We start from the raw sequence: 23045 nt of genomic DNA, 5'->3' as shown, positions 1-23045 counted from the left end.
AGATAGCTGATCGATGATTCTTTCTCATCGATGTTTCTAACTCTCTATCCCTCTCTCTTCCTCTCTGTAAAAAATCAATAAAATATATTAAAAAATGTTTTTTTAAAAAAATTCCACAGCCCTCATTCAGCCCAGGTGGAATACGCACTTTGACCCATGTCCTTTACCAAGGCTTAGAGGCCATAATTGCACAGGTGACATCATCAAGAAGCTGCTGGGCAGTGCTGAAATCTGAGGGAGACAGACACGGTGACTTCTCAGGCTGAATGGAGAGATAACTGCTCTGTTTTGTTTTAATTACCTTCATAAAATATAAATCTAATCATATACTTGCCCTGCCCCCAAACCTTTAATGATTTGAGTGGTAATTAGTAGAAGCTCTTACAGGCATGAATTGTGGAGTTAGGTCAGTATGCACTTGAGTTCTGGCTCCAAGGTTGGCATTTGACAAGCTGGCTGATCTGGGTAAGGTTCAGTTTCCTCACAGTAAGAAAAATAGTTGGTGCTCAATCTTTGCTTACTACATACCCTATTTTTTTTTTTCTTTTTTGGCCAGGTATAACCATTATAGACACTGTCATCATAGCTTTGTAAATTACACTTAGCCCATTTTTCCTAAATTCAGAAACTCACTAAGTGCTTGTTAGAGTATGAGATGCAGCAACATATGCAGAGTTTGATGCATGGATATACCAGCATGAATAACAATGAATGTGATCCATGTGTGTTCAGATCGGCTCTGTCCTGGGAAGCTGACAACCCCGTGGACCAGGCCCAGATGCTCTGCCTTCATCCACACACACACTATCTGATGACACTTTGGTCATGGGCTTGGTACTTGCCCCTTCCTGCTGGGTTGGTACCATCTTCAAATGACAGCGAGTGCCCGTAGTCCCACTTCTACAAACATAGCCTTAAGGAAATAAACTGAGGTGGGAACAAAGGATTCTATGTAGGATGATCATCAGGGAATTTGGACTGCAAATACCAGCAACTCTTTAAATGATGAACAATAGGGACATTTTGTTGTTATTAATCCTCACCTGGGGTTATTTTTTTCCATTGATTTTTAGAGAGAATGAAAGGGATGGAGAGAGACATATTGATTGGTTGCCTCCTCCAGAGGCCTTGACCAAGGCCAGGGACTGAACCTGAAACAAAGGTATGTGCCTTTGACTGGAATCATACCTGGGACTCTTCAATCCTAGGGTGGACCTTCTATCCACTGAGCCAAACCAGCTAGGGCTACGGGACATTATAAGCTAAATTACAACTCATTCACAGGAAGGTATAAAAACTTTTTATTTTTATTTATTTTTATTATTATTTTTTATATATATTGATTTTTTACAGAGAGGTAGGGAGAGAGAGAGAGAGAGAAAGAGAGAGAGCGCCCGCGAGCGAGCGCGAGCTAGAAGCGTCCATGAGAGAGAAACATCGACCAGTTGGCCCTTGCACACCCCCTACCGGGGATGTGCCCACAACCAATGTACATGCCCTTGACCGGAATCAAACCTGGGACCCTTCAGTCCGCAGACCGATGCTCTACCACTGAGCCAAACTGGTTTCGGCAGGAAGGTATAAAAACTTTTTAAAAGATCCTGTTCCTGAAAATTTTACCAGGTTTGAAAATGCTCATGAGATTAATTAATATAACAAAAATTACATACAAAAACTGTATATACCCCCAAAAACATTTGGTAGTGGGAGAGGAGAGGGTAGGGTTAACTAGGACCAACAGTCAGTATGCCAATGGTGAGCCAATGAGCAGAGACCAAGATATGAATTGAAATTTATGGCACATTTTTCTTGCCCCCCCCCCCCAGAGAAAAATGTGCCATAAAAAATATGGCACATGATTTGGGAAAGAGAGATGAGAAGAAACCTACTAAATGGGTGCGATTTCATCACACCGCTCAGAATGCTGTGCAAGTTAAACTTATGAATTGTTTATTTCTGGGAGTTTTCATTTAACATCTTCGGACTGTGGTTGACCGTGGGTAACTGAAATCGCAGATAAGGGGGGATCACTGTTGAGAAACCCTAGTGCAGACCAAGGAGTGTCGGGTAGGGGCCGGCAAGCTTTGCACCCATGATGCTTACAAAATGTGTGCAGGTTCTGTGTCACCTGCCCTCTCCCCTGCTTCCCTGCGCAACAGGACTCACTGTGGGTAGCATTTCCGCTCAGAGGAATACAGCTACGCGTCAGCTCTCTGCTTCTGTTTCAGGAAGCTTTATAAAAAAGGTCCTTAATAAATACCTCCAAGTTACCTCACTCCATTGCCACACCCTGAGACCTTTCCCCACAAAATCGAGAGGAAGACCTTGTCCAGTAATCACATTGTGGATGCATGTTGGGATGAATAGTGCTGCTCCGTTAGCAGAATGCTGACATCGGAGTATCTTCAGACCCTTCAACATACCTGAGAGGTGGGGGCTGCTAGATCTGTCCCGAAGGCACCCACGTCAGACAGCTCAGAGAGAATGGGCTCAGATCTCACCCAAGACCTGCCACCTCTGCCAGACAGCAGAGCGAGATAGGGCCCCTGGCCACCTTAGCTGCTGCTCAGGAACTGTTGCATTCAGGCCTTATAGCCCTCTGCTGGGCATGGCTGTGACTTCCATTTTAGAATTGAAGAAACGTCATCAAATGAGGGTAAACTCCTCTGTGGAGCTGCTATCATATGGATATCTTTGTTAAATGTAATTCTTAGACCCAGTGTAAGGAGAGAAAAGTGTTGAGCACATCCTACATTGACTGGCAAGGTCTCTTCGTTCAGAACGTACCATCCGCTCCCTAGCGAAGGCCCCTGAGCTGAGAGACGTACCTCTTTGTCCTGCTAAAAATGGAATCCATAATTGCACTGTTCATCTGCTTCACTTCCTTAATGAGGGGGCTGTGGAAACCATTTCTGCCGAGTATCACAAAGGTATCATTTGGGCAAAGCTGCACAAAGAGAAGGGGCTTGCCAGCACCCAGTTCTGAATGGGGGTGTGCCTGCAGAGACAAAGGGAGAGGAAAGCTTTTCACATAGCAACTCTATTCATTCCGGATTGTCTGCATGTAATTACTGTGAACTCGAGTCGGTTATTCTCATCAGGGACACTTGTTGCTAAGGGGAAATTAAAGATATTCAGTTGTGTGGGGGCTTCATTGTGAGTGAGGGATGGGTCATGGCGGCCTCGGCTATAGATGTCCAGTGTAAGTGGGGTGGGAGGGAGAGGGTGTGATGGCGAAGAGTGTAGCAGGCTCCAGGATGTGGCAGAGTGGGTATTTGGCCCCCGTTGCTTCCAGCAGTGTGACTGGGGCAAGCGTCTGTCCGCATTTCTCTGAGCTCCAGGTTCTTGGTCTGTAAACAGGAGAGCAGCAGGCTTTGCTCACTGTGTGATGGCCCCGTCAAGGCACAGGGCCCAGTGTGGTGTTTGGCACGTAGTGAGCACTTAGTGAGTGTTGGCTGTGAAGGTGGCAGTGATTTTGCTGTTGAAGTCAATAGTGATCATTGATCAAGGTGAGCATTCTCTGAGGGCCACAGCAGCTATCAGCGCTTCACCTTTAGTGGAGTCAGGACTCAGGGAGACAGCCGGCTGCTTGCCTTTTCTCACTGAAGGATTCAACAAAACACAGTGGCAATAAGCAAGTGGCAGCTCTGGCACCAGCTGAGGGTGCGAGTGGGGCCAGCACTGGCAGTAGGTGCAAGCAGTGGCTCTGGAGCCCCGCCATGAATGGCTCTGGACCACTCGCCTGCTCCACCATCCTGCAGCAGCCAATGCCCAGCATGTTCTGCATGCACCCCCAGGTGGTCAGCAAATGTCATAGTGGCCAGTTGTTTGGTTGTTCTGTCGTTTGGTCTATCTGCATAGTAGGGTTTTATATATATATATAAATGAAGTCATCACCCTGATAAACCTAGTACCCATTGGACACCATACATAGTTACTACAATATTATTGACTATATTCCCTATGCCGATGATTATTCTGTAGCTATCAATTTGTACTTCCAAATTCCTTCACCATTTTTGCCATCCTCCCAAATCTCTTCTCCTCTCTGGCAAGTGTCAAAATGTTCTCTGTATTTAGGAGTCTGTTTCTGTTCTGCTTATTCGTTTATTTTGTTTTGTGGATCCCACCTAAGTGAAGTCATCTGGCATTTGTCTGTCTGACTTATTTCACTCAGCATAATACTCTTGAGGTCTATCCCTGTTGTTGCAGAGGGCAAGATTTCATTCTTTTTTATAGCTGAATCATATTCCACTGTATATATGCACCACTTCTTTATCCATTCATATATTGATGGACACTTCAGTTGCTTCCATATCTTTGCTGTTATAAACTCTGCCATCCTTATTTTTATATCACAATGGCCTCACTGGAATGCTAGCATTGTTTTGTTATTATTCACTATTACTACTGTTATAATTAACTGACACTTACCTAGCATTCATGATGTTCCAGGTACTGCACTAAATACTCCACACATACCCTGTTTCCCCGAAAATAAGAAAGTGTCTTATATTAATTTTTGCTCCCAATGATGTGCTAGGTCTTATTTTCAGGGGATGTCTTATTTTTCCATGAAGAAGAATACGGTACACATTTATTGTAAATGAAAATAAAGGAAATTTATTACCTGTATACTGTACAGTAGTACGATAGTTGTCAACACAAACCAGACAAACTGTGAATCCTACAGTATCAAGAATTTACTCATTTATTCAATGACAATCATGACATCGTCTTCTGGAACATCATCATAACAATCCAATTCCTGAATTTCCTAGTGAATTTCTTGTGACTCCATTTCTTTCAGAATCAGTGGACCAAATCTCTCATGTTTAGCCTAGGGGGGCCTTATTTTCGGGGGGATGCCTTATATTTCGCTCAGAAGGAAACCTGTAAGTAGGTCTTATTTTTGGAGGATGTCTTATTTTCGGGGAAACATGGTATCATTTACTTCTCACATCAACCTCTGATAAAACCTATATTATCCCCAACTAACATGTTTAAAAAATTGAGACTTAGAGAGGTTTGGGCACTTGCCCACTGGACATAACTTCCTTAGATAATTTAATCAACCACAGGGCCTTCACCAAGTGCCTACTATGAACTCATTTATGTACAGGGTTATTTAGTGCCATATTACTGGACAAGGCACTTCATAATAGTAGGATTAGGCTCGTGGCTTTGGTTCAAAGGCATTACGCATTTTACTAGTCCATATTTCAATTTTGTTTCTGTAATAAAACCATGCAATTGTATCATGACCTGGGTCTCACCCCAAATAATATGGTGTAACTTATATTTTAGACCTTTATTTAGATATGCATATGTGTTTGTTGCTAAGTTCAAGTGAGGCTGAGTTCAGTTGACTGATGTTGTCCCAGAAAAGTAGAATTATTACGATGCATAAATGATAGCTGATCAGGCCAAGGCAACTGCTTGAAGAATTATAGCTTATAGAGTTGCTTGGCAGATGAAATCACCGGACTAATTAGAAAATAATGCATTATGCTGTGCCTAGAAAACTCTCAGAGCCGTGGGAGTTGAGCAGCATTCTGAGTTCCTATGGGATAACAGTCACAATAAAGCCTGTGCCTTGTGTTCCTTATCTTTCTTCCTCCCTTTTTTCCTTATCCCTACAGCCCAGAAATTGAAACAGACCCTGGAGCCTTGTGATACTGAGTACCCAGCATTTGTCTCTGAGCGCACCATCAAGGAGACCTCAGGGAACATTGCTTGTGAAGATTGCTCCAAGTAAGCCCCCACCTCTGCTCAGTGAGAACCTCCCCAGATGGGCTGCTGCGAGGGGCATGCCCAGGATTCCCCAGTAAGAGAAGAAAACATGGCTGCCCTCTTGTGCGAGGGAGTATTTCCATCAGCTTGGAAGAAACGTCTCTTGGTTTTATTAGAAAGATGGCTAAGAGTTTGGGAAGCGTTCAGAATGCATCCTGGAGTATGGGAGGTTTTAATTCTGTTTGTTGATGGTTGGAAGAAGTCCTAATTGGTGTTTCCCTAACTGACAGTTGGCAATTTCAGCAACCTGTTCCAGGTGTCTTTACCAAAAGCACAGAATCTTCAGATTCACTGAAGTCTGATGGATTGAAAGTGATATTTGGTGGTTTACTATGGGTTTCTCTGATTACTGATATGGTGGGCCTGTTTTTGAAACAGCTTTATTGGTCATATGTATTTATACTGATTTTGGTTTTCTTTCTATGTTTTGGACATCCTTTTTTTTTTTTTTTGGTTATATGGTTTGTATGTGTCTTCCTATTCCTGGGTCTGGCTCTTCACATTTATGGATGGCATTAGATGAACAGAAATTTTATTTTACTTTTATTTTATTGTAGTCTAATTTATTAGTTCTTCTATGATTTCTCTATTTTGTATCTTGTTTTAAAAATTAGTCTCTGCCCTAATGTTATAATGCTATTCCTACATTTTTTTATTCTGCATGCTTGTAAAGGGCTGCCTTTCACATTTAGGACTTTAAACCCTTTGCGTGGCGGGGGGGAAGTGAGAGAGAGAGAGAGAGGATGAAGAGGATGAATAGGGGCATGAGGTAGAGTCTACTTTGGTCTTTTCTATGTACTTGGCTTTGTAACCAGCACTTTATATTGAATAATTTTTATTTTCCAATAGATTTATTATAACACCTGTGCCATGGCTGAGTTCCCATCTATATGCAGATCTGGCCCAGGTTTTATGGTTTGTCAATACCTCTGTCAGGACCCTGTCTGTTTAATTATTATGGCTTTATAATATGACTTGTTTTCTAGAACAAATATCATTTCATTCTTCTTCATAATCATCTTGGCTATTTTTCCCTCTTTACTCTTTCATATTAATTTTGGAATCAGCTCGTTAATTTCCATGACTTATGCTAAGGTTTCAATTAAATTTGCTATGTTATATACTTATTTGAAGATAATTGCTATCTTTTATATTGGACCTTCCTTTCCCCTTATAAACTAAATATATCTACTTATTTATATGTCTCTTTCTGTGCCTTTCAATACAGTTTTATAATTTTATGTTAGATTTATACTTAGCTTAGAGTTTTTCTTGCTAACATAAATGGTACATATTTGAAACTACATTTTCTAATTGATAATTGCTAGCATATGAGGATATCACTGATTTCTGCACATTGAGTATCTTATGTCCCACAAATTACTAGATGCTGTTTAAGAGCTGACAGTTTGTGTATAGATTTTCTTGGGCTCTCTGCATAGAAAGTAATATCACCTGTGAAAATTTTTCTTCCTAATCATTATACTTAATTATTTGTTTTATTACATCAGAATTCTGATACATAGAAGCAATGAGAGTAGGTGACCATGCCTTATTTCTAATTTAAAGGAATTGCTCCTAATAATCCATGTTAAGTATAATGTTTGCTAGAGGGTTTTTAAAGTTGTAGTAAAATATAAATAATATAAAGTTTACCACTGTAGCCATTTTTAAGTGTACAATTCAAGTGCATTAAGTAACTCACAGTGTTGTGTACCCACAACTGTTATCCATTCCCAAATTACTGTAGGTTTTTGGTAGATAACCACTTATTAAGTTAAAAAAGACCTCTTCAAGAGTGTCTGGTGCTGCTGGTGTTTTTACATGAAACTTGAATGGATATTGAATTTTATTTAAAAAATTCTACATACATTACTAAAATAATTTTAATTTGTAATATGTTGACTTACACGGATATAATTATTTTTTTTAATCATGACACATATATACCATAGATATCTTCAATAGTAGATGGGTTGGTGAATATAAAAATCTACTTATTTTCCCATGATGGACTTTCATTGTCAGGATTACAAAAACCAACACCATATTTCAAGATTTATCTGCTCATATTAGATGGTGAACTTTTGCATCTGTGCTCAAAAAGGAGAGCAGGTTACACTGTTCCTTTCTTGTACTGCTCTTACTTTCATTTTATCATCACAAAATTACTTGGAGAATTTTCCCTTTCGAATATCTTAACATTTCGTGTAAGACCAAGTTATCATTTTCTGGTAGGTTTGGTAAAACTCATGAAACTATCAGTGACTGGTGGTTTTTTGTTTGTTCATTGCTTTTGTGTGAGTACATTTTCAACTACTGCATTTGTTTCTTTAGTGGTTAGCTATCTCTCTGGAATTTCTGTTTCTTTTTTAAATGACTTTGGTGATTATATTTCTTAGAAAATTGCCTATTTCATCTCACTTTCCAAGGTTATTGCATGCATTTGGTCATAGTATTATCATTTGATTAAAAATGCTATCTTATTGCTGATTTTCCCCCTTTTAAATCAACCTCTTTCTTTTCTCTCCTCTTCCCACTTTTCTTCTCTTCTCTCTCTCTCTCTTGCTAAAGCCCTCCCCACCCATGTTTCATGTTTGTTTTGTTACTCTTTTCAAAGAACAATCATTTAGATTGTTTGATTCTTTCTGCTGTTTCTTTGAATTTTTATTGTATTTATTTTGCTTTTTATCTGTATTATTACCTTTCTTCTGTGTTCTGGGAGTTTACCCTTTTTCTTCTAACATGTTCTGATTGCTGCCTACCTTTATCAGCTTCATCCAAATATATATAATTTCTTTCTTCATTCCAGTTTATCTCCATAAATGTAATATAAAGCTTTCATTATTATTTAACTCTAGCAATGTTATAATTTTCACAATTTTTATTAATATTAATACATTTTAAAATATTTTTAGATATCCTAACAAGTGTGATTTGAGGCTTTTTATCATTATTGATGTTTAATTAAATGGCATTGTGATCTGCATAACACGTGTTTTTTAGAATATGTGGAGACTTGCTTTGTATTCTATTACTTATCCATGTATTTTTGAAAGCAAGTTTCATTCTCAGATAGCTGGGTACAAATGTTAATAAGTAACTATTGGCTCAGATGTATTACTTTGTTTCAAAGTTTTTTAAATGGTGTCTATTTTATTTTAATTTTAATTATTTTCAATTAGAGTTCACATTCAATATTTAGGGAGCATCTGTTTTGGATGGCAATTAGTCTCTTGCCAGACTTAGGGATTTTTCAACTCATTCTTGTCATTCAATTTATTTTGCTTTCTATATTTTGAAGCAGTGTTGCTATGGACATCTCTGTTCAGGATTGGTACAGCTTTCTAATAAATCATTCCTTTTATCATTATGTAAAGCCTTCTATATGAAAGTGCTTTATGCTTTAATGTCTATTTCATTTGCTAATAGCATAGGCATAGTAGTTTTTCTTTTGGTAACATTTCCTAGGCATATTTCCCACCCCCTTCCCTCCATTTTCAATTATTATTATTTTTTGTCATTTTGCATTAGGATTTGTCTTATAAATAGAATATAGCTGGATTTGAAATACCTGTCTATTGTTGGTAGATTTAAGTCTGGATTTATTTCCGTTTTATATGCTCTCTATTCTTCATTCTTTTTCTTTGCTCTCCTCTTCCTCCTCCTCTTTCTTCTTCTTCCAATAGAATGTTTACAATTTGTTTACTCACCATTGCTTTTTTTTTTTTTCTTTCCCATTGCTTTTTTTTTGTTTGTTTTAGAGTATTTTGGAAGTTTTTTCCAAGAATGTTCTGGGAGTGATACATTCTCTCACTCTTTGTTTAAAACACCTTATTTCATAGGTACTCTGCAGAGATAATTTAACTTCATACTATCTACTATCTAAATTGAAAATTTTAAAGATACTATTCCATTGTCTTCTGACTTTTAGTTTTGCACCTTTATAAATAGGCTGGGTTTTCCCTCTCTGATGGCTTTTAAAGCATTACCCTCTCTTTAATGTTCTGAAGTTACACTAAACTATATCTAGATATAAATTCATTTCTGGGTGTTTTTTGGTTGTGTTTTTTTTGTTTTGTTTTGTTTTTGTGTGTGTGTGTGTGTGAGTACTTTATCCTGGATAATATCCTTCAACTTATGTTAGAGTTCATTAATTTCCACTTAATTGTGTCTAGTCTGCTGCATTGCGTTTTTAATATAGATGTCTTTCCTTTTATTCTAGAAGGTTCATTTGCTTCTTTTAAAAATATGTGTATTCTTTTATGTAGAGTCCTATTATTAAATGCCCTATACTTAATTATAAAGAACTCTTAAGGTTATTTTAGCAGTTTAAACTTTTAGGGCACCAGTCTCTTATTTCTTGTGTCTGCTGTCTTTAATGGCAGATTTTGCCCATGTGTTTTGTCATTTTTGACTGTAAACTGATCTTTACTATTAATTATTATTGTTGTGGGAACAGAATAGAGTTTAAGTTTCTCTTCATGAGAGGTTTATATCTGGGCTTCAATCATGTATCCTATTGGTATTGACTGTGCCTGGGAATCATTGTTATGTAAGCTTCTGCATTTAGGAGTTTGTGTATCATATAATTACAGTAAATATTTTTCCTAGGCAGCATGTACTTTAGGCATAACGTTTGATTTCTCATGCTAATAGCAGAGCCCCAGACAGCACCACTTAGCTATAAATGTACAAGTTGGCTTTTAGTATCTTCTCTTGTAAGCATTTTATTTTTTATTTAAATATGCATTTTTAGTTTTACTATTCCATCCTGCACGTCGAAGTGTTTAGAACAGAATGGCTTCCACACCTGCCAAAACTCCACGTCACAGTTCCCTTCTCACTGTGGACTTCTGCGAGCAGCCTCAGCAAGCAGGGAGGTAGTTCTTCAGTGCAGGAGCCATGGGGTCTGAGCTCTAGCCTTGCTGACTGTGTGAACTCCAGCAAGAATCTAACTGCTCTGAGTCTCAGCCTCTCCTGGGAAACTTGGGCCTTATGTTTTAAAATACTTAAATATATTTAAATAATTTATTTAAATAAGTATTTAAATTGAATAATTTAAATATTGTTATTAAATAATATAATATAACTTAATATTTTAAAGTATAATAATATTAAGCATATTATTATGCTTATTATTATGCTTAATAATAGCGAGCATAGCATAAGCTTGTTGTAATGTGGATATCATATTCCCAGTCATCATAGCTACAAACTCCATCAGGTGGCCAGTGTCTCTTAGTGATAGGTGATCATATTGAGTAGATTGTTAGATTTCTTATTTCCGTTCTAAATGAGAAAACATATAAACCAAGACAGATAACTATTAGGGCAAGTCACATGTTTCCTTGTTGACTCGTAATTAGAAACTGACATGGGTGCAGTTTAATTAGAAGAAGTGACCTAATGATTTCATACTAATGAGAAGACTACCGGACATTCAGTGGGAGGTCGCTGCATTCCTGCTGTGGCCAGAAATCGCTGGAGCCTTGGGCAATGCAAGGACAACCACGATAGAAAGGTGCTGTTGAAGGTGTTTGCACCACCTGACCAGCCTGTCTCAGACCTAAAATTCCACGCTGGCTTGAAGACTCCCAGGAGGCTGGGGAGTTGAGTGAGGCCTGCTACCACGTGCTGCTGGCCCCAGGGAAAAGGCACTGCAGGCTTTGAAGGATTGTCCTTTCCAAGCTTTATCTCCAGACCACCACCCAGCAGCTCAGTCAGGCACTACAGAAGCAAAACAATAACAGCTCAGGGGTCTGAGTGGGGAGAGGAGAGGGACTATGCTTTCCCTTTTTTTTTAAACAAGCTCTGTTTAGCACATACAGAAAAGTGTACAAACCATAAGTTTGCAGCTTGATGAACTTTCACAAGGTGGACATGTCTAAATAATGTACACTCAGGCTAAGAACTGAGAGAACATTCAAGCCCCCCCACCTGCCCCCTTCTAGGTACTGCCCCACCTGCCATAAGATTACCACCCTTGATTTCTTATATCACAGTTGGTTTTACCTGTTTCCAGTGTCAACTTGTAAGATGGCAATTTGGTTAATAAGACAGGAGAGCTGATATATTATTGACAGAGGGAGGTTTCTAAGGAGTTCACTTGGAAAACAAGATAGGGCCTTGAGGAAAAAAATTAAACATAATTTAGGACTTTGGTGAACATTACTGGTTTTTTAAATGATTTTTTTTATTTTTCATTTATAGTTGACATACAATATAATATTAGCTTCAGGCATACGACATATAATTAGACAGTTATATAGCTTACAAAGTGATCGCCTCAATAAGTTTAACATCCACCTGGCAGGACACATAGTTATTACATTATCATTGACTATATTCAATGCTATACTTTACATACCCACGACTGTTTTGTAACTATCAGTTTGTATTTCTTGATCCCTTCCCCCTTTTTACCCATCCTCCAATTCCCTCCCATATGGCAACCATCAAAATGTTCTCTGTGTCTGTGAGTTTGATTCTGTTTTATTTATTTTGTGTTAGAGATTCTATATATAAGTGAAACATATGGTATTTGTCTTTGTCTGTCTGACTTATTTCACTTAGCAAGGATCCATCCAGGTTGTTGCAGATGGCAAGATTTTTTTATAGCTGAGTAATATTCCATTGTATATAGGCACAAATTCATCTATTGCTGGACATCAGGTTGCTTCCACAACTTGGCTATTGTAAATAATGCTGCATTGAACATGTGGATTCATATGTCTGTTTGAATTAGTGTTTTGGGTTTAATTAGATAAATGACTAGAAGTGGTATTTCTAGATTCTCTTATCTTTTGTTATAGCTTTTGTGTTAAAGTCTATTTTGTCTGATATAAATATTGCTACCCTGGCTTATGTTTTTCATTTTCATAAATTACCTTTTTTGTCCCTTTACTTTCAGTCTGTGTGTCTTTATATCTACAGTGAACCTCTTATAGACAGATATGTAAGGGTTTTGTTTTGTTTTGTTTTGTTTAAAATATATTTTATTGATTTTTTTACAGAGAGGAAGGGAGAGAGAGAGCTAGAAACATCAATGAGAGAGAAACATCGACCAGCTGCCTCCCCCACCAGGGATGTGCCCACAACCAATGTACATGCCCCTGACCAGAATCGAACCTGGGACCTTTCAGTCCGCAGACCAATGCTCTACCACTGAGCCAAACTGGTTTCGGCAGGTTTTGTTTTCTTATCCATTCAGCCTCCCTGTGTCTTTTGATTGGAACATTTAAACCATTTGCATTTAAAGTAGTTTTTGATAGTACACAGTTATTCCTATTTTATTATCCACATATTTTTAAAATTTTCATTTATTGATTTTTAGAGAGAGGAAGGGAGAGAAAGAGTGAGGAACATTGATTTCTTGTTCCATTAATCCATCCATACATTAGTTTCTTCCTGTATGTGTCCTGACCAGAGATTAAACCCACAACCTTGGTGTATCTTGACACTGCTCTGACTGAGCTATCTGGCCAGGGCAATTATTCATATATATTTTTTTAATCTTTCTTCTTCTTTTTCTTAAAGAAGTCCCTTTAACATTTCTCATAATGCTGGTTTGGTGGTGATGAGATCCTTTAGCTTTTTGATGTCTGGAAGCTGTTTATCTGATCTTTAATTCTGAATGATAATTTTGATTTTTATCACTTTGACTATTTCTGGACAATCACTCTGGCCTGGAAGGTTGATGCTGAGAAATCACCTGACAGTCTTATGGGTGCTCCCTTGTAGATAACTGCTTTACTCTTGCTGCTTTTAAGATTGTCTGTCTTTAGCCCTTCACATTTTAACTATATCTTGGTGTGGGCCTCTTTGGGTTCATCTTGTTTGGGACTCTCTGTGCTTTCTGGATTTGTATGGCTATATTCTTCATTAGGTTAGGGAAGTCTTTCATCATTATTTCTTCAAAAAGTTTTTCATTTCTTGCTCTCTTTTTCTCCTACCCTATGATGTGAAAGTTGTTATATTTGAAATTGCTCCAGAGACCTCTTAAACTATTCTCATTTTTTTGTATTCTTTTTTCTTTTTACTGTTCTGACTGGATGTTTTCTACTACCTTGTTTTCCAAGTGCTGATTTGATTCTCTGCTTTATTAATCTATTGTTGATTCCCTCTGATGTATCTTCATTTTAATTATTATATTCTATATTTTTAACTGGTTCTTTTTTATATTTTACATGTCTATTTTTATTTTTCCTATCTCTCTTGAGGTTCTCACTAAGTTCACTGAGCATTCTTATAACCAGTGTTTTGAACTCTGCATCGGGTAGATTGTCTCCATGTTGTTTAATTCTTTTTCTGGAGTTTTATTCTGTTCTTTTATTTGAGAAATGTTCCTTTGTTTCCTCATTTTAACCACCTCCTTGTGTTTGTTTCTATGTACTAAGTAGAGCTACTACAACTCCTGCTATTGTTAAAGTGGCCTTATGTAGTAGGTGTTTTATAAGATCCAGTGATACAGTCTCCCTGGTCACCTGAACCTGGTACTCCAGGTGTGTCTCTTGTATGAGTTGTGTGTGCCTTCTTATTGTAAGAGCCTTGATTTCTCTTAGTATGTCAATGGGAGGGACTGACCCTCAGGCTGATTGGGTGTAAGGACTAGCTGTGACTGTAGTGGAGAAGCTGTTGTATAGAGGCTCACTCTATGGAGAAGGATTCACTTTGGTGGGACTCTGTACCAACCAAGTCTGCCATTTGGGTGTGTCAATTGTGGAGGTGGTTGAGTGGTGCTCTGGTGTGGTCTGTAGCTGGCCATTGGATATGTTGGTTCTGGGGCCTCTTGGGAGGAGCATTGGTGCAGGTTAAGGTCAGCCACTGTCTGTGCCCATCCTGGAGCCACTTTGAGCTTCAAAGTGACCTGCAGATTTTTCTACTTGTACTGGGTTTGGGACTGCTTAGCAAGAGGTAAAGGGCACCCCAAGGCAAGATGCTGCTTATTTGGGGTTTGTGAGCCTTTGAGAAAGTTTAGGAAATTCTGAAGCATGAGCCAGATAGGCCATTTGCTACTGGCAGTGGCTTGGGTTCATCTGCAAGTTGGGTTGGGGAAAGCTTCAGGGAATCAGTAGGGAGGGGTGAATGGTGTTAGCCAGGTTGATAGAGACTCAGATATGGTGCACACCTGTGCAGGCTGGGTGGAAAGAGGGCTCAGCAAAGGAGCAATGGCAGCTGTCTGCACTTCTGTCTGGGAAAAAAGCTGCCTCTCCCTTCCTTTCCCTGATGTCAGAAAATTCAGTTTCTCCTGGTTGTCCCTGGTACCTTTAGACCTGCTGTCCCAGTGCTGGAATTCAGAGCAAGGGAGTCCAAGTAAGTTTGTCACTGGCCCTTTAAAAGGAATGCTTTTGACTCCAGCAGTCCTACATCTCAGTCACAATCCCCACTGGTTTTCACAGCCAGAAGTTATGGAGACTTCTCTTCTCATTGCTGGAACTACGCTGGAGGACCTGGTGTGGGGCTGGGGCACTGAGCTCCTCAGGGGGGACCTCTAAAGCTGAGATGTCCCTCCTGATTTTTTTTAAAAATATTTTTTTATTGATGTCAGAGAGGAAGGAATAGTGAGAGAGAGAGAGAAACACCAATGATGAGAGAGAATCATTGATTAGCTGCCTCCTGCATACCCCACACTGGGAATCAAGTTCTGAACCCAGGCATATGTCCTAACTGGGAATTTAACCTTTATTTCTTGGTTCATAGCTTGGTGCTTAAGCACTAACCCACTGCTGTTAGGCTCCCTCCTGATTTTTATTCACCATTCCTGGGTTTGGGACTAGCTTGTTCATCTCTCTGCCCTTCCTACCAATCTTAATATGATTTCTTCTGTATATTCTTAGTTATAGGACTTCTGTTCAGCTAGACTTCAGGTGATTTTCAATGATGCTTGTTCAGTAGTTGTAATCTTGTTGTCTTGAGAGGAGGAAAGCACAGTATTTACTTACTCCAAGATCTTGATTAGAAGCCTTCAGTGAATATTCTCAATTGCCTATCAGATATTGGACATTAGGATATAACAAATAGTCTTTTTGGAGGCTTGAGAAGGATGGAGCCCTCTGCTTCTTATCTTTTGCATATCCCTTTCTGTTTTTTCTTTGCTCCATTTTATGAAATAAATATATTAGAAAATATATCTGAGTATTTGGGAAAGTATTTATGAAGATAACATTTTGCATTCTGTGTGATCTTTGTATTCTTAGAATGTAATATAGTAAGGAGAAAAATACTGACTTTGTCATCTCTCTTTTCTCAATGGCCAGTTGATTTTTTCAATATAATAGCCATTATGTTTGATAGAAACCAGAAATCCAAATTTGCATCCTTTACATCTGAATCTGGTAGAAATTTGTCAACCATTGCAGAACCAGTTCTCTAAGACAGTTACTAATTTCTGACTAACTTTGTATTATAGGTAACTTCAGGCCAGGGGCAGTGACATTCAAAAATAACACAGTTCTACAGCATTTGGCTAGGGGTGAGTTGGAAACTGAGTTTGGTGAAAATTATAGTATTTCAGAAATTACGCACTAAGATCTCTTTCAAAGAAAAACATCTCGCCTCCCGCAATGGAACATACAAAGTGATGGCCATTACAAACCATCCTCAAGGCAGCGATTACTTTCCTCCACAAGTGATGGCCAACCAGAAAGCAACCATCCCAAAGAACTGCTTCCCACGGGAACAGTCTCAGTGCTCTTGGGACGGCCCTTAACTGTCTTCCCAACTCCTAGAGGAGTCTGATGACCTGGGTGCCTGAACACCTGGCTAGAATTCAGGAAACGGAGTCATATGGTTCTAGCCTAGAGTATAGTCAAAGTCTTCTTGGTCTCCAATGATCTTTGAAGACTAGCTGCTCCCAACTCCATTTCTGTGTCCTATTTCCAGAATTCATTGATGGTTTTCTGTGGAAAATACATCAAGAGGTGACTCAGGGGCTCTAAATAGAAACCTTCAAATTGGCAAGTCCAAAAGTGGACATTTATCTGTCTATATTATGGAAAGATATAACAGAGGGACAGTATGCAATGTTTAAAAAAGGATTTTCAAAAATATAGGGTTCATTAAGAATGCAGGAGCCTAAAAGAAAATACGAATTTACATAAGAATGTCATTAGGGTTGGTGGCTTGGCTGCTTTAACCAATCATTTTCGTCATTCAATATCCCACTGATTATTAAATTAATCTGCTATTCAAAGAGCAATCAAAAACAACTCAGCCCATATTTTCTGGGCATTTGTGACTGTCAACAAGTTACCAAAACTGGATATCTAAAAAGAATGTAATTTAATGTTTTACTATTTTCCAATACATTACTCTTCTTCTCGATACCCCTTCAACCTCTGCTGAGAAAAGGGGCTACAAATGTTTCTTTGTAATGAAAATCAATTACCGAGATAAATACTTATAGCCAATTAAAAAAAAACTTAACCAATCAATCAAATGTATAACATGTGCCATGCTAGAGCTTTAAAAATCTTGTCACATTTCAATGCTGACAAGATATTAATTTCTAAGACAAATCTGTGGGTTTTTTCAGTGTGTCTCTTGTTTTGGTAGTATCACTCATCACTTCTTACATGAATTATGCTGCCATCAGTTTCACTTTGGGATCTGAACACAAGTTTTGCTCATCTTTCTGGAAGCCCCCAAAGCTGTGGCTTCACTTCTCTTCTCTCATCACTTCTCCCCGAGCGCCTTTCATTTACCCGCTAAGCGGAAAGAAAGTAATTGGTCTCGAAGCTGTGTTGACATATTTCGTGGGCTCCAGTTCAGAGAACCATAGTTCAGGGATTCCATTTTCCTCCAAACTACTCCCGTTTCCTGTTGAGGTCTCACGCTGGGTGGGCCATTTACCACAAGTCTTCAGACTGTTCTCGGCAATGTCCTGCAGGTGTTCTTACCAAGTGGGCCTTCTGGAAAGGACCTGGAAAATGGACCCACTGAGCAGCGGGGACATGGTGTCTTCCTTGAGTAAAGGTTGAGAAGGTGGGCTCTGGATTACCACACTTCACAATACAAAGATTTTTTTTTTTTTTTTAATCCTCACCTGAGGATATTTTTTCATTGGTTGTTTTAGGGAGAGTGGGAGAGAGAGGGAAAGATAGAGAGAAAGAGAGAAGTATTGATGTGAGAGAAACATATCCATTGGTTGCCTCACCAGGGCCCAAACCGGGGAGGAGCCTGTAATCAAGTTAGATGCCCTTGATCGGAATCGAACCTGGGACCCTTCAGACCACAGATGTACAGGCTGACACTTTATCCACTGAGCCAAACTGGCTAGGGTGACAATGCAAATATTTTAACTAGCTATTCTAACATTTTGGGATGGAGTCTGCTCATCTCTGCAAGGGACATAATACCTGTCTCATGAGATCTATGTGTGGGTTAAAAAAAAAAAAAAAAAGTATAATTCTTGTACTTAGCACAGTGCTAGGCACAGAGTAAATGCCTGAGAAATGGGAGTTATTTTTACAGAGCACAATTCACAAACCCATCTATGTTGACTAGGATGGAAGAAAACCACACGACTCCATTCAGTCCCCTCTGCAAGATTTCTTAGCCTGGAGGGTAAAACTAATGGTTTCAATCAGGAAAAGTAGTTGGTGAGGTTTTCTGCTCCAAGGAAACTGTCCTAGATAAAGTAGATCTTGGATTTTTACCACTTCCTAGATCTACTTGAGCTCTTGGTTCATAAAAAAATAAATAAATTGGAATTCTAAATTAGGGACTGCACATTTAACAGAGATCAGATACTTCATTACGCAAATTACATATGGAGTTTGCCAGTGGGTGTGCATTCATGTCATGAATAATATAATTTGTAGGCGTTAAAATATAACAGTTTTTAACCACTTAATCTGCAAGTATACGCTAATTTGTTGAAATATTTTTGTATCTCCTGCTCCGTAGATTCTTGCCAAACTACTGTACTCAATCTTGTTTAAAACATGTAAATAAATGTGATTCAATTTCCCATGAAATAATCATTGGCCCTTTCAAATGGGCTTAGTTCACTTTCAAACAACTCAACTTTCCACTCTCCGATAAGATGAACACCAAGGTTCAAATTCTTCCTTTTGGAGTGTGAGGGCTCTGTGTTTATATTCTCCTCCGGGTTCCCATGGGTATCACTCACTCCCTTGCACCTTCTGGTGGAGGCTGGTGATGGCAGAGCAGTGGGTCACCCAAATCATGTTACACTGCATCCTGCCCATGCGGTGGGGGAAACATCCTCCTTCTTCCTCTGTTAGGGGTGTCGAACTCAATCAGAGAAGGGGCCAAAATCTAAAATCCAGCCTAAATCGCGGGCCGAATGGTTTACTGAACAGTCATAAACTGTCATTGTGATGGAAACGCAGCAGAGTGCAGTGATGACAGCGAGGTGTGGGCCACATTGCAAGGCCTGGTGGGACGGATTTGGCCCGCGGGCCTTGTGTTTGACACATGTGCTCCATGTTGTTCCTTCCTGTCCTGCATCTTGGAAGATGGTAGGAATAACGACTGGATGCTGAAAGTGATTTCTTTCCATGACAAAACATTTAAAATATGACTATCAAACGTAAAAGCTTTTCAACTATGTGTCCTATAACATTCAGGACATGCCACTCATCCGGGTTACTTCCTTTGTATATTGTGGATCCGGAGCTAGGTTTGAATAATACTATGCTCTTACAGTGAACAGCCTAGTTAGGGCTGTATGCTGGTGGTAGCTAAAAAAGGCAAGGAAAGGTAAATACTTCTCTTTGGAGTTTTATTCTGAGCTGTTGAAATAGTGTCAGAGGCGAAAACGTATTCCAAACGTGTGAAAATAATTGGGATGAAAACCTTTTGACTTTCGGACCAATTCTCAATCTCAATCCAATGGATCAATGGAGCGCTTTGCGAGAGACTGGACTTCCCTGATTTTCTCTTAGATGCTCAGGGGGAAACAGGGCCCTTATTTCTAGTCCCAAGGATGATTACCACTTTGAGGTTCCACATAGAATGGCCGTTGTTGTGTGAGTGTTGCTATCTTTATGGGCCCTTTGATAAGCAGTGTTTGGAGAGGTTTTAGTACAGGAAATGTAAATTACTGTTTTCCCTCACGAATCCATGATGCAAAATGAGAGGGGCGCATGTCTATAATGACTAGGCAGGTCTCTACCTGCCATGAATTAGTCTCGCAAACAATTTCCCATTTGTACGTTTCTTAATGTGTGGGAAAGCGAGGTGGGAGCCCAAGTGAGTTTGGCTGGGCTCACAACCCAGGGAGGCTTTCCTCTTCCATGCTGGAGGGTATTTTTGGAATGTTTATTTGCATGTGGAGTGGAGGGGTGCAGAGCTGTACCCACACTATTGACGTTTGCTAGCTGCATTTCTGCGGTGTATTGTCTTCGTCCCAATGGCTGCTTGTGCTGCGACGCCCACCATTCCTACCTCAAAGAGCAGTCTGTATTCCTCCCGTGGGCTGCCCTGGGCTGCACCTGAAGTGGCTTAGCAAGTTGCCAAGACCCTATAGATGTGTGTTTATTAACTCTCCAGCTTGCCCTCCATTTGTTTAGCTTGGAAAGAGCTTCTGTATTCCTATGGGTATTAAAAACCCATCTGATGTATTAAAGGAGCTCAAAGGATCAAAGCAGAATGCTGCTTGAAATGCAGCATATTGAATATAGACATAAAATCTCTAGACACAGACCACTTTTTCACGGGGCATTTTTGTATACTCGAGAAGGAAATTCATTTTTTAGTGATCAGCATTTCTTTGGTGTCTGGAGTTTCTCTCTTTCTTCAGGTGACCTCCACTCCCACCTCTTTAGGATAACTCATGATCTTGACAAGAATCCCCTTGGCAGCCTAGGGCAGAGGCAGGCATTAAATCTCAATCCAGTTTTCATGCCTAGGAAGACGTGGCCCCGGAACCTGAACAAACACATCAGCTCCTGGCTGATGACCAAGGTCTTTGTGCATTTGGAAGAAAAGTGGGTGGAGAGGGTACGAAATGAGGATCAGAGTCACCCGTGAGCCACAGTAATTAGAGGTGTGCATGATCAAAGTGAGAAGGATGTGGGAGAAATTCTCAGGCTCGAATCATCGTATCAGAGACCACACTGACGTTTAGAAAACAAATTATATATTTCATGAGTGATTCCATTTCTACTGGAGTAGGTTGCCCCTGCAACTTTGGGTTATTTTGGTGGCTCCAAGCTTACATGAGAATTCATCTGTGATATCCATTTATAGAATGCCTGCTTTTTACCAAGAACTTCGTGTCTATCTCCACATTTATTTTTCTTTCCACATTTTTCAATTCATCTGCATTTACCATGTAGCAACGTGAGGATTGAAGAAGTTCAGTCCCTTGACCAGAGCTACTAAGTGCATGATCTGAATTGGGTCAAGGTCTGCCTGACTCTGAAACCTGGTCGACTTCCTATGGCATCAGTTAGATGCTTCTCTGTCATGATACCAAGTCACCTAATATGTAGACACACATCAGACTGGGTTCATCTCACTATCAGGGTTTGCTTTGGAAACTGACAATTCTGCCATTCACTTGACCTATGGGAAGAAATCTACAAACATCCAGTTTGGCAAGAGCCATGCAGTTCCTGATTGTCAGTTTCGTGCAAATGTCTATCAGACTTGCTAGGGGGTTCTCTGGCAGCACTTGCTTCCTCGGATGAAGCATCTGTTTATTTGTCTTCTTCCCTCACTGAAGCAGGTGAAATAGGCTGGCACAGTGGCTAAAGTAGTTCTGGCTTTGGTGTCATATAAACCTGGGTTTGCATTCTTCATGCCATCACTTCCTCATTGGGCCATCTTTGCCTGTAAGGAACTTACTCCTCCTAGTTGTCAACTGTTTGACTGTAAAAAGAAGATGCTAATAGTACCTGCAGGGGGTTGGGTTGATGTGCGCATCACAAGGTACAATTATAAAAAAAAAAGGCTTCTTCCAACATCTGGCATTTAGCTGTTACTCAATAGCTGGGGGCTGGGGAGGGGGCGGAGGCATAGTCAGAGTCAGATATTGAATTCTTTGTAGATGGGGACATGTCATGTTTAATTCCTCTATTCCTAGCACTTAACACAGGGCCTTGTATATAAAATAGTGGTCAGGAAATTGTTGATTGAGGTAAAGTTTCCCAAGAGAATCATAACCTTGCAAAGTGTGAGCCACAGGGGAGGGTGTGCGTGTGTAATTCAAGTAGCTGAGACACCTGCTATTTAGTGTGATATTTGAAAACAAGTATCTGTTTTGAAAACAACTAGAAGCTCCGATTCCCAAGAGCCAAAAGAGAACTTGGTGATTTTCCTTAGGAAAAGAGAAGGTGGTCCTGGGAAGGGGGTGGGGAGGGTGCTTGTCTGAGGCCCCAGAGGGAAGGAACTGCTGATGCCAGACCCCAGGCTCAGCAGGCAGCCTGCCATTCAGGAATCTGTTTCTGTATCACTGCTTCTCTGGCATAGCCGATAGTATTTTAAATAACTATCAGTTAAGGAAAGCAATACATAAATAAATACAGGATGGGACAAAAAGAGACTTACAGTTGTAAGTACACGAAACACAGAGCTTATTCTTAGGTTATTACCTATTAATTATTGTATTATTTTCCATAGGAATAGCTGTAAACCTACTTTTGCCCTACCTATATTATATACTGATACACACACATGGTAAATAATTTGGATGCATAGTACATAAGAATATGTACTATGTGAATTTATTCTCCCCTCACCCATGATCCTGCAACTTCTCCAGAGGAACAGAGCTTGTGTCCAGTCCTAGTCGAGTCCCTAGGGATGCCTTATGCTAATATAAGCATACAGGACCATTGAATGTTTCACCACTTTTTTTTTTTTTTTTTTTTTTTTTTTTTTACAGAAATGATAGCATATTATACACACTTGATATATCTGAAACTATCTTCACATCATTACATAGGTTTGCCTTATTTATTTATTTATTTATTTACTTATTTACTTATTTTTACCTGCAATTCCACTTTGGAGGATGTTTTCATTTAACACAAATTGGACGTTTTTTGTTTCAAAATGTTGGCTACTTGAAACAAAATAGAAGTTAATATCCTTGTGTAATGTGTAATTTATGCATTTGATAAATTGCTGGAAGAATTGATGGGCTAAAAGGTATGCATGTTTTTAATATTGACAGAGGCTACCAATATGTTCTGAAGATATTAAATTGATTTGATCTTCTACAAATTTATGAGAATATATGATAGTTCTACTCTTACAAATACAATGCCTTACCAGAA

The 23045-nt window shown here is 39.4% G+C and overlaps 1 protein-coding gene across 3 annotated transcripts in view; it reads left to right on the top strand.

Annotated features, from left to right (window-relative positions):
- CACNA2D3 (calcium voltage-gated channel auxiliary subunit alpha2delta 3) overlaps positions 1 to 23045 on the top strand; it is a 773665-nt gene that overhangs the window by 710293 nt on the left and 40327 nt on the right. For all 3 annotated transcript variants that reach the window (XR_004986777.2, XM_036430835.2, XM_036430833.2), the window contains one exon: positions 5643 to 5754. Coding sequence is in view for 2 of the 3 variants with exons in the window: in XM_036430835.2 (XP_036286728.1) it covers positions 5643 to 5754 (112 nt within the window). In the remaining variant the exon portion in view is untranslated. The remainder of the gene's footprint in view (positions 1 to 5642; positions 5755 to 23045) is intronic.

This window comes from Pipistrellus kuhlii, unplaced genomic scaffold (genome assembly GCF_014108245.1).
Source record: "Pipistrellus kuhlii isolate mPipKuh1 unplaced genomic scaffold, mPipKuh1.p scaffold_m20_p_11, whole genome shotgun sequence".
Classification (NCBI taxonomy): Eukaryota; Metazoa; Chordata; class Mammalia; order Chiroptera; family Vespertilionidae; genus Pipistrellus; species Pipistrellus kuhlii.
Note: the sequence above shows the minus strand (reverse complement) of the source record. Positions and strands in the feature narration are given on the sequence as shown.